Source organism: Olea europaea, unplaced genomic scaffold, assembly GCF_002742605.1.
Source record: "Olea europaea var. sylvestris unplaced genomic scaffold, O_europaea_v1 scaffold2500, whole genome shotgun sequence".
NCBI lineage: Eukaryota > Viridiplantae > Streptophyta > Magnoliopsida > Lamiales > Oleaceae > Olea > Olea europaea.
This window is the reverse complement of record NW_019243238.1, coordinates 77042-90599: the sequence shown is the minus strand read 5'-3', so window position 1 is coordinate 90599 and position 13558 is coordinate 77042. Positions and strand designations below refer to the sequence as shown.

General features: G+C 31.5%; 1 protein-coding gene across 1 annotated transcript; it reads left to right on the top strand.

Moving 5' to 3' along the window:
• Positions 1-65: 65 nt before the first annotated feature.
• LOC111382442 (transcription factor MYB102-like) lies at positions 66-749 on the top strand. The gene has a single exon (XM_023006420.1). The coding sequence runs from the start codon at positions 66-68 to the stop codon at positions 747-749; it is 684 nt and encodes a 227-aa protein (XP_022862188.1).
• The last annotated feature ends 12809 nt before the right edge of the window (positions 750-13558 follow it).

Sequence of the window (13558 nt, the reverse complement as noted above, 5' to 3'; positions counted from 1 at the left end):
CAGGAAGAACAGATAATGAAATCAAAAACTATTGGAACACCCACATTAGAAAAAGGCTTCTTCGAATGGGAATTGATCCAGTGACTCACAGTCCTCGCCTGGATCTTCTTGATTTATCCACTGTTCTAAACTCATCTCTCCACAATGCATCCCATTTTAATTTCTCAAGATTATTAGGGATGCAGAATATAATAAACCCTGATTTGCTAAGGTTAGCTACTTCTATCTTAGCATTCCAATCCCAGAACCAGGGTTTTCCTCTACAAAAAAATGTTCAAGAAAATCAGATTTTCAATGATCAAGTTCAAAACCAGATGCCCTCATTAGTCCAACCTTGCCAATTACTACAAACCCCAGTTCAAGATGATCAATCCCAACTCATGATGCAATCAGACAGTGAAAATTTCCCACAAAATATCTCACTGAACGAATGGCAAAGTAGTGGATTTTTGACAGAAGATTATGTACCTACAGTCACAAATTACGACTACTATAGGCCGTCCAATCAACCCATCATCATAGATCCTTCTCCATCTGATGATCAGACTTCAACATTTCAATCTAATAGCTGCAATACTTTCAGTTTCCAATCCATTTTGTCGAATATATCAACGCCTTCATCAAGTCCAACTCCAAATTCAACTTATATCAACAGCAGCAGTACAAGTCATGGAGATGAGAGAGAGAGCTACGGCAACAACATGTTGAATTTCGATATGGACGTAAATGAATTTATGCAACTTCATTAAGAAACCAGTGTAATTATCTTAATTAGAGGTTTTTTCATATCCTAAGTGCTTGACTTGGACTTAATCTTCTGTTAGTTTCTTGTATAATTTATTTTTTAAAAGCATTTGTTTCTATTTTCCAACCAGGAAACTTCATTCTGTAAATGGTTGTGCATGCTTCTTGTGATATTTCCGTTATTTGGCGTAAAATCATAAATTATTTCTTGTTGTGGACACTAATTATTGTACGAATAGATATAAAATAATGAGTAAATTAAATAACATGCGCATCGGTAGACGGATATATTGTAGTAAAGATTTTGAATATCAATATTACAAGTATACATAATATTGTTAAAGGAAAATTTTAAAGTCAATACTTGCATGGAAAATATCGAAGACTTTCTATCAATTTTTTTATATATTACGTGTAATTTATGTATAATTTAGTGTCCCTGAGAACCTGTCTGATTATTTTAAGTAAGCTCTGATGTAATATAATTTTAAAGACTCTTTTTTCATATTTTAACTGTCCCAAAGGGGAAGATATCAATCAAGGTGGAGGTTTCCCAACAGTCTAATTCCGGCTACTAAGCTGCCGAATCGGCTGCTGGAGCTTTCCAAGGAGACACCTGTCCCGCCACCTGTATGAATTATGATTAACCCTCAAAATCATGTATTTAAAAAGTAATGGGGGATTATATATTTGCATGGCTAAGTTGGGGTTTGACTTTGACTAGGGTGGCACGTTTCAAGGAACTATAGGAGGATAGAAGTTATGGGGACCACATGTAAAAGGGCTTAATTGAAAATCATGGCGTGGCTCTTGTACTAAATTTTTTTTTTCTTGATTGAAATAAATGAGGACAATTGCGTCACCAGTGAGGCAATTGGGCTGAATAGTGAGGAATGGGCCCCCACTGCTTAACCGGGTTTGCGCGGTAACTAAACGGGTTCTTATCATATTGTGCAGAAAAGGATGATGACATGACATGTCATGCTATGAATATGCATCCATCCAATTCTCTCTATTTTAGAGAGTCGAATAAATTCAATGATACTCTCTATTTTAATTATTTAAAATAAGGGTTGAGTTTTTATTTTTACTTTGTAATGACTTCGTTAATAAGTTATAGATTTCGATACTTTATTTTTCAAATTAATCTAATTACATTTGAATTGATTGGTCATTGACATATAAAATAATATGTAAAATAAAATATAAGGACAAATCAAATATTTATTGAAAAGATAAGATGAAGGGTCAAAATAAAGAACAATATTGAAGAGTAAAAAAAAGTACTTTCTAAAATAAAGACGTTCTCTATTATACATAAAATGCTCTTATAAATACAAAGTTTCTTGAACATGCTCTAATTGAAGGGAAAAAAATGATTTTGATGATGTTTTGTTAATAATAAATATAATTCACAGTCATATATTTTGTCTTATGTCTTTTAAAATTTGGAAGATAAAATGAATTTTAGCCCATGTTTGATTTTCATTATTTCAAAATTCATTTTTTAAAATCATTTTCAATCCCATATTCTCAAAAAAAAAAAATTTGTGCCCAGACTAAAAACTTGTTTCTACTTTTATTACACATTCTCAAAAAGTTCAATATTATAAAATTCATTATGATAAAATAGTGGATATCAAACAAAGGCATAATTGCTTAATTAGCCCTTTTTGGTTTTTATTTTTTCACTCATTTTTTATTACACACTTTCACAATAATTTCATCACTAATTTTTTTGCATCCCTAATTTTTGCATCACAATAATTTTTTCGGACTCAAACTGAACTTAATTTCAATCCTAATTTTTATGCAATGCATATATTACAGTTGGTATTATTATTATTATTATTATTATTATTATTATTATTATTATTATTATAGGAAGTAATTATTTTAAGGATACGACATTAAAATGTTTATTTTGAAGAAATGGTTGGTAAATCATAGTTATTATCTAAATCGTGATCATTCTTATTAGTTGTATCGTGTACCCATTAGCCCTTGAATAATCTCTTCAACAGTAGATTATTCCATCATCGTATCATTATTACTAAGATAATTCTATAGGTGCTCGACATCTATTACATGCTTGTAACATTGGCTTGAAATGATTTCACGTAATATATTGATATATTAAAAAATTAGTCATTTATCGATAAATCAATAATCCCTTTAAATTAATAAATTTTCTATATTTCAAAATTATTATCTTATAGAAATTTTACTTTATATAGACATCAACTGTGTTCCCCAATTAGATAAAACATAAAGATTTCTATCAGATAATAATTTTGAAATCGAAAAATTTTCTCGATCTGTTTTATATAGTCTTTTCTTTATTAACGTGTCTCCTAATAGGACGAAATTCAATTTTAAAAAAAAAAATTCTTACAATTTCACAGTATTTATCTAGCCCCTGTTTGAATTATAAAAAAATTAAATTTTTAGTAATTTTGATGAAAATTGATTAAATATATAATAGAAGAATTGTCAAGCTTGCGAAGTCTGTTAATAAAATTAAATATCGATTTTAAATTGAAATTTAATTGACTTGTTCTAATGGAAGATATGGGGCCTAAAATTGGTGCATAAAATTGCCGTCAACGCTTGATATCCAATCATGAGATTGAAGGGCAACCACATATATAGCTTAATTTCTCTACCTTCTACTCGTACGATTGGAAGCTGTAATTATGAAGCTATCATTATTAGCGCACGTCAGCCATATGTCATATATAAGTCAAATGTGTACATGCATATGAACTAAGTTAGATGTACATGTACATCCTTGGTTGACGTCAAAGATGATATTTCCATAGAAAGAAATTTGGTTAGAATAGATGTTTTTAAAATCAATGATGTAGATTGCTATCACATAAAAAAGTGTCAAACTCATTATCAAAAAAGGTTGAACCCCAACTTCGAGGACCCCCACCGCCCCATCCCTAAAGCTTTGTGAGGGAGGTAAATCGTGGGATGTGCCCCATCAGACTAGAGAACAAGAGCTACCTGTACATTACGCCTAGAAAAAGTCCAATTCCATATCTCAGGAATCGAACCCCCACACTGCGACTGTCAGCAAGGCGTGAGATAACTCCACTCCTATCCTTTGTATCACTGGACTATGCCCCAGGAGGCCTGTCAAACTCATTATCAATTAAGTCTGGGCATGATTTGGTTTTAGTCCACTTCGAGTCCAACCCGAAATTAAAACTAAATTAGTCGATTTTGGTAAATTTCAATCAAAATCAACACACTCTAACTCTTAAATCGCACCTTGATTTGGTTCGGTTATGTTCAATTGGTCGGTTTGGACTTTTATTCCAAATTGAATTTTAAAAAAAATTGTCCAAGTTTTAGGCCTGCTTAGATTACAAGAACTAAAATAACTAAATAATTTTATATTATAAGAATTATTGACTAACAAATAAAATGAGGTTAATAGAGATGGTTTAATAGAAAACTTAATAATTTTTATTTTTTTATTCAATATGTGGTCTGACTACCTAAATATGAAAAAATGGCTTGCAAAATACAATTTTCAGTACTATTATTTACCGACAACATTATAGATTGGAGGGAATCGATGCACTGTTCTGAGATTAAGGCTTATCTTGTGATTTTTATTTTCTTAAAAAAAAAAAAGAAAAAAGAAAGAAAGAAGGTAAAAACGTAGGTTGGGTTGGGTTGAGCCAGTCAATCAATGGTTTGAGGTTTCAAGTCATGACCGAACCGATCCGCCATAACTTTGTTTTAAAGAAAACCAAACCAATTACTTGTGTCGAGTCAACCTGAGTTGGTTCAATTTGATTGATTTGATAGATTTTTCGATTTTTTTGCTCAAACTTATTATCAACCATGATCTTCATAAAACATGATATGTATATACATATAACAATCTTTCTCTATTTCTCTCAATACAACTATTTATTATTATTTTTCCCTTTCTTGTTAAGGAATGGATGAATCTAATATGATATTCCATTTCAAAGCTTTTCAACAAGCCTTCATTTAGAATGAAATTTATTAATGGTATATAAATAGATTTCAAATATATATTTATTACTATTATTATTTACATATTTTGTGTTATGTATTATTAATTTTTTCTTATTATTCTTGTTTGTAGACCATTTACGAATTTACCAAACAAAAGCTAAGGGCTTGCTTGGCAGCTTTTTAACTGATTTTAATGATTTTGGTAGGAGTGTCAATGGGCCGAGCCGAGCCATGAAAGCACGAGCTCGGCTCGGGCTCGCCACGAGTCGAGTCGAGCTCGGCTCGGCCCACAAGCTCGTGGCTCGTGGGCGAGCCGAGCCCGGCTCGTGAGCACACGTCGTTTTTATTTTTTATTTTATTTTTTTTGGAAACAAATAGGTAAATTGGAAAATAAAAAAGTAATTTTAATTTTTAAATCGTGAATTTTTTACATAAAAAATTTATATATATAAAAAACTAGGTAAAAAATTTAAACCCTCCTCCTTTATCCAAGTTTGGGACCGGCTACTTAAATTTAGAGTAGACGGAATTAAAAATTGTGTTGTTTGTTTGTTTGTTCGTGTACAATTTTTTAAAGAAAATTTAAAACAGTATTAAAAATTATTTTTTCAAGCAACGCTGCGCGTCCCCTTGTATATAATTTTCGAAGTAAATTCCTTCTAAAAATTGAAAGGGTAATCGAATGCCCTTTCAATTGTCAAAAGCTTTCACTTCGAATATTATATAGAAGTCTTTCACTTTGAAAATTATATATAATCTTTGAAGTGAAAGACTTCTGACAATTGAAAGGGCAATCATTCGATTACCCTTTCAATTGTTAGAAGGAATTTACTTCGAAAATTATATGCAAAGGTACGCACAGCATTGTTTAAGAAAAAAATTTAAAATGTAGACATATAGTAGTAATAGTATTAAGTACTAACAAAAATTTAACTAAATTGGTGGAAAGAAATTTTATTTTTCTTTTTTTTTTTAACTAAAAGAGATAGAAAAAAAATAAAATGAAATCTTTATTTTTTTATTTTTCTTTTTAAAATAGATAAAATGGAAACCCTCATCTTTTATCCGGGTCTGGGACCGGCTACTTAAATTTTCAGTATGCGAAGTTAAAAATTGTACACGAACAATTTATTGTAGCGTGTACAATTTTTTAAAGAAAATTAAAAGTAACGATAAAAAAAGAAAAGTTTCATCAATATAATTAAATCAAATATCACTTACTTGACGACATGCAATTTTGGCATATTTATCTTGTAGTCGAAAATGAGCGTCCTGCCAATCCTTAACGCACATTAACGCTTCTAAAATATATTCTTTCAGTCATCTCCCAACCTCTCTCAAAACTCTTTTACCTGCACTAAAAGTAGACTTCCAAGCAATAGTGCTAACCGGAGGTGTCAGTAGATCTTTTGCAATCACAGATATAACTGGCCAACGTCGTTCATACTTTCGCCAGAATTCAATTATTCTGAACTTTTTTTAATTGTTTTATCTGTTGGCATATTCTGATTGAAATAATCAATTAATTTAGCAGGCAATGTATTATGGTTTGAGCCCGTAGATGTTTGATGAGAATGAGATACAGACGGTGACGACATGGCAATGGCAGTAGATGAACACATTGCAGATGAATCATATCTATACGAATTAATGCCTTGAAATAAACTAAATATTTCCGCATCTTCTTCTTCAATTTCAACGGAAGGAGTAGGTGCAGATGGTACCCGACTAACATTGGTACCCATTCGGTTCGCATATAATTCATCCATTTTACATAATGTTTGCTCTAAATTTCTATATGTGATAGGTGTACCAAATGTTAAGATGTTTGAAATTTGATCAATTATATATTTTGTTCCCGATAAATTATATCGGGGGTCCATCACGCATGCCAAAGGAAATAATATAGGCAAATTTTCCCAATATTTTCTAAATTTTAATTCCATAGTAATTATAATTTCTCTAAAATCAAGGTTATTTTTGTATTTATGAAATTTTTTTGCAATTATATAAAAACGTTCAAGCACCATACAGCAGGTGAGATAGTAAACGCCCGATAAAATTTTAGTGATTTCATAAAAAGATATCAAAAATCTTTTAACTTTCAAAGCTATTTGCCAATCTCGTTTAGTCAACATACCCTCATCATCACTTCTAACATGTCTATTGTTATAAAAGTCAGTTATTAAATGTTCAAAACTTTTACATGACTTTAATAACAAGTAAGTAGAATTCCACCTATGACCTACGTCGCTAACAAATGTTTTAGCATTTTGCACTCCTATTTCGACACAATAATCATCAAATGCTTGTTTTCTACTTGGGGAGATTGTGATATATATTAGTGCATTCCTAATATTTTGAAATTAATCATTTATATGTTTTAAACCATCTTGGACAATTAAATTCAAAATATGGCATACACAATGAATATGAAACAAATACCCACCAAAATCAGGTTGCAGTACCCTAGGCAATTTATCGGCAACTACTTTATTAACACTAGTATTATCGAAAGTAAATGAAAAAGTAAATGAACGAATTTTACTTTCGCAATGATATTCTCTAACAATACTAATAATAGCATTAAATATATTATTAGCATTGTGAGAAAACTCAATAATTCTAAAAGTAATAATTTTTTTATGCATGCACCAAATTGGATCTATATAATGTGCAGTTGCAGCTATATATGCTCTTTTATTAATCCCTTCCCATATATCCGAAGTTAAAGATATGACACCCCCATATTTTTGCAAATCCATAATTAATTGTTGTTTTGTTTCAGTAAAAATATTGTATTGTATCGGAACGAAGAGTATTTCGACTTACCCCAACGTACCTTGGCTGCAAATATTCTTTCACATACGTGACGTAGTGTTGGTTATCAATTAATGTCAAAGGCAACTCAGTACAGCAACAAGCCTCACCATTTCGGTTCGAGCTCTCTCCTTCGAATACACCCATGTGGATAGGGGTGCAGCAGAACCACCGGCGTCTAGACTGTTAAATTACAATTGTGTTTGACAGTCTGGAATAAGTTCTTGTTTGGCCGCACATACTTTGTAATGGCGGTTGAGATGGGTGGTACCAATTCATTTTTGCCATGCCAATCTTTGTTGGCAGTATTTACATACTGCTTTGAATTTTGGGACTTCATTGACGATTTTTCCCGTTGAAATCAATTTAAAGTGATCCCAACATTTTGCTTGTTTTTTCCCCTTTCGCTTTCCCCTAGCATCAGGAATGTTTAATTCAGCCTCTTCTTCCTGATCGTGTTCCGCTTCGGGAACGTCAACCTCATCTAAATTAATTGGATAATTTGGATTGCCACTTACATGATGATGAAGATCCAAATCTGGAATATCTTCAGGTAGGGGTACGTCATTTAGACCTTCAAATTGATTCCGAAATTGACTTTGAGGTGTTATAGGCGAGTCGTTTTCTCCCACACCGAACAAGTTTTCGACAAATGTGTGTGAATCCATTTGTTTAATTGTAATAAGTAATAACTAGTAAACGAATAATTGTATAAATGTAGTGAGAAATGAAAATTGGATGAAATTTCAATAAATATAGTGAGAACTGAGAAATGAGAATTGGATATTGTATAAATTGTATATAAAAATTGCACAACACAAGAGAGTTGAGAGAAAGAGAATTGAGAGTTGAGAGTGAATTGTAGAAAATTTTGTAGCTAAATGCGAAGAAGAGGAAAAAAAATAATTAAAGGACCGCTCGTGCTCGTGTTTTTACGAGCCCGAGCCGCCCACGAGCTCCATTTTCGAGAGCCGAGCGGGGTAGCCGACGAGCCACTCGGCCCATTTGCCACCCTTAGATTTTGGATAACATTGTCTATAAGAGGTTGGAAAAATTCGTGCTCTTTAATTTTTTTGGGACAATAGTTTAAAAATCATCCAAAATCATTATAGTGTAATTTGGGCTGTATTTCTCAACCACTAAAGTAGTGATTTTTGACTCTACTTAAAAAAATTTCTTTCAATTTTATCATCTTTGAAATAATTATTTTTTAATCTACCCTAAAAAGAAATGAAGGTTAAACAAAATAAAAAGAAATACCGCTTTAAGTAAATTTATATATTCGTTTTCCTTTCATCTTATAATTCAGTAGAAAATTATTGCCGTGCAAGAGCTTGTTCAAAACAACAATAATTAGTCCATACACAATAGAAAATGATCGAATAAACTATATAAAGTCATTTTAAATTGTAAGGACTGACTTATACATTTACTTCATAATACTTTTTTTTTTTATCGATAACTCTATAATACTTTTTTATATATATGTAAGCAAGCATCTATGTAATTTTATTCTTATAAATAACTTCAGAATCCCGGATAGTAAAGTCTCACGTTTGCATTGAATTGTTTTGAAAATTTGTTATTCTCCTCGTAAAATTCAAAATTCTTACTCTAGAAAACCCTATAACCTGTAGCCAAAATTGTCAAGAAAGAGATTAATGATTAAAGTGTACGGTCATATTTAGACTAATTCAGTACAAACGTACCTCATCCATAAGGTTTCGCTCTCTATATTTCTCGAACTGTGCTGCTTGGCCCCCCACTTATAGGATTGAACAGGGCCTACGTGGCCCTCTTCAAATGGTTTTACCCATATTTCTCTCAGGGAAAATGTCATTTGCATAGCACTACTTATTTCACATAAGTTTGTCAAACAATCAAATGTGTAGACCCTTGCTGTTGTTAAAAAAATTGACAGAAAATCACCCAAGCCCCACCAGTGTGAGTGATTTGTGATTTTTTTGTGAGTTCTAGTTCTGTACAAATAACATCTCCCTTCTCTCAATAATGCTACTCAAAAGGGTTTAAGAGTGTGTTTGAGTCACATTATTTTTTAAGAATGTATTTTGAAATAATAGATTAATGGAGAATGTGTGATTAGAAGATAATAAAAAAATTTAGATTTGTGTGTAATATTATTTTATTGAAGAATGTGTGGTTAAAATGATTTCAAATCATTGTTTAATAATGTATTTTTTCAAAATAATGGGGCTCAAACAGGGCCTAAAAATTTGGACTTCGGTAGGTGCTGCATTTTTTCTATTTGTCCTGTGATTATGTCACGTGTCCTATTTTTAAACAGACGACTTATGAAAATATCCTTAAAATTAGGGATATTTTAAAAAATCATATAATTTTTTTTTGAAAATAAAAATACAGTGTAAACTTAAAAAGTGGCATTGTTTTTTCTAAAAAAGTGACATAATGTCACTTTTAAAAGTTTAGTGTCACTTTTATATTAAAAGACATACAATCTCGCTTTTATTAAAAAAAATGATGTTTGTCATAAAAAAAAAGTGATAGAAATTTTAAAAAGACGATTAAAAAAAGTGACAAATACTAAAATAATGACAAAAATTCAAAAAAATGACAAATACTTAAAAAAGTGATAAAAATTGAAAAAAGTGACGAATTTAAAAAAAGACACAAATTTAAAAATGTTACACAAAGTCAAAAAATAAAAAAGTGACGAATACTTAAAAAGTGACAAGATTTTTAAAACAAGGTGAGAGATTCAAAAAAATAATAATAATAATAAAATGACAAATGCTGAAATAGCATAATCCATTTTTGCAGCACCAATGATCAGATATAATAATCCAAATGATCACTAAACTTTAAAAATCACCCAAATCATCACCAAACTTTACAAAAGGTTTCCATGAGGTCATCGAAGTTTAAAAATTACCATATTCATCACTAAACTTTGCAAAAAGTTTTCACGGGATAATTCAGTAACCCATGGGAACCTTTTGCAAAGTTGAGTGATGAATAAGGTTATTTTTAAAGTTCAATGACCCCATGAAAACTTTTTGCAAAATTTAGTGATGACTTAGATGATTTTTAAAGTTTGATGATACTGTGAAAATCTTTTGTAAAGTTCAATGATCATTTGAGTTATTATCTCCTGATCATCATGTTTTTAACATAATCAGCCATGAACCTCCTCTTTATACATTTGTAATTATTTTACAAATAGTCAAAAAGCCTTTAGAAATTAAAACTATTTATCCATATGATTTTTGCAACATAACAATGATAGTTCATAATCATACCTGTCTTTCTTTTTGGGCACACATTTTCGATAACCATTGCGCATTTAAAGAAAAGATACGAGAAAAAAGGGGGGGATTCACCTTTAAGTTTTAATGTATAAAGAAAAAAAGGGGGATTAAGGTGAGAGATGCTTGGAGGGGTGAATCAGGTGCAAGGAGATAGGGTTTTGAGCGTATTTCTCATGGGAGAAAGGATTTTAATTAGTTTTAAGGTATTATTCTACTTCGTTATTTTTGTCCCGTACAAAGTCTAGTTTCCTCTTTTTAAACTCTATAATTGTGCCTTTCACAATGGAAGAAGTTGTTTTGGTGCTGTACATGTACAGCCTCCTCACTGTGCTGTGGGGTCCGTCCCATTTTTTAATGGCAGGACACCCTCGATGTGGGGGCTGTAAGCCGTGCTGAGTGCCGAGCTGTGCACACAGCACGGCTCTTCTCACAATAGCTAAACCCATATTTCTCTATCTAACTCCATGGCCCAAAGAAAAAGCTCTTGAAAGATTTTGAATAATGACGAGTCTAGAACCGAAAGAGGGATTTTGTTTTTGCACGTGCTTTTTTTGTTTGGGGACTTCCATTTCTTTTTATTTTTCTTTTCAAGTGATTTCATTGCAATATCACATGTATTTGCAATTGAGCATAAATGCCAAAAAATAAACCCAAAACTCAAGACCTTCGTGGATTAAGTAAAATGTCAAGAGTGAATTAATAGTTAGTTTAAAAGTCTTTCATGATTTATATGTGTTCGTTAAAATCCGTAAGCGTACGGGTTCGTTGTACAAGTAATAATTGTGATGAAAGAGTTATCGTCCCACAGGGTATAAGGTCTAATTCCAGTGTATTCGATATAATTAAATTCGTGAGATTAACTAAAAGTTGATTTTTGTTTGAATAGCTAATTAAGTTCTATAACTAAAACTTGTGAAAATAATTAAAATTGGTTTAAAAATTCAAACGAGTGAATGTATTGGATTTTCGACGCTACTGATCAACTCTTAGTTCTAATTCTCGACCTATAACAATTATCTCAACTTGTGTAATTGTGACGATCGATAATTCCACATTTATTTATTATTCTTTCCCAAAATATAATAAACCTATGATTACCACGAAACGATCATATTCCTAGTCCGAATTCATATGGCAAACACCCATTGATGTATAGGATTATCACACATGATCGTACACGTCACAAATATTATTCCTAATATTTATTGTCCATACGTTCCAATAATAGTGTTCCACCTACCGTGAGTTTTCCAACACTACGAATAAGCAACTTATTGTCCTAATGGTGCGCAAACATTAAAATAATATAGATATGCATATTAAAGAAACCACAACACAAGAATTAAGATAAAAACATAAAGTCTTGAATTAAAAATTAGGAGTCAATCAGTTTTGTCATCCATCCAATACAAAGATATCTAGCCTAGTATATTAATGTAGGAAAAACAAGAAAAATAAAAGAACAACATCACCCGAATCATTAAAGTATGAAAAGAATCTGAAATCCTCTACTTTATGCCTTCAATTTCGGATCCAAGTGATGAAGTCTTGTTCTTCAATGTATGTCCCGCTCTCTTTTTCTCTTTGTCGGCTTCCAATCTGATAAAAATTAGGTTCCCTGTGTTTTTGTCGACTTTTGGTATAAATATCGTGCAAAGAATTGTAAACCAAAACTTTCCAAAACAAAATAAGGAAACAGAATTTTTTTTTGTAGAAATTGAACCATGCGTACGCATGGTACATTTTTGTGCGTAAGCATAGTATTATCAATTTAGTTTCGGAAGTTAAATTTTCCAATTTTGCGTACGCATGACCTGCAAGCCTATGCGTACGCACAGTTCAACTATTTTAGGGGCCAATTTGCAATTTGGTCCCTAAACTTTCTGAAGTGTGTATTTTGGTCCTTTCCCAAAATATCTTGTCCCATTAGCTTTTCTTAAACTCCAATTGACTCTTGGTGTTCTCAACTCATCGTTCTTTGGTCCAATTCAACTTTTGGATTATTGCATTCTAATCCCCAAACTTTGCCTTGATGTAATTGAGTCGTTTTTTTCCGCTTATTTTCTTTATTCTCTTATTTTCCATTGATTGTAACCTACACAACATATAAATAGGATTAAGCATATTCCATCAAATTCATTAACAAATACTCAATTTTAATGGCTTAAATAAGTGTATAAAATACACTTATCAATATGTTTATCAATAAAAAATTTTATCGAATTAAACAATAAAGGTAATACCTGCTATACTTGTAACTAAAAATAATACAATGAAGCTAAAAGACTTAATGACCCATGGCTAAAAAGACTTCACATAAAAGACCTATAGGGAAGCAACATCAAAATAAAATGGGCAAAGCCATTTGACGTAGCCGAGATCCACCACTCCTTCGAGTCCAAGCCTCGAGGTATCTTGACAAGCCATGAACTCATGCACTTTGTATTTGCTCTTTGACAACGAGACGGGACATATTTAGTAAGATGCCTATGTTCTCGTCCCAACCATTCCTATCTTGATTTTTCGATGAGACTGAACATTTTGTCATGTATACCATCGATTCAAATTACCTAAAATATATGAAGCCTCCTATGCATCAACGATGAAAAAGTGAAACATAAATGATTGAAAAATTTAATTGAGGATCCAACTGACTAATGTGTAAAATTTAGGGACAGTCGCTATAAATTTCCCCATTAATGTTT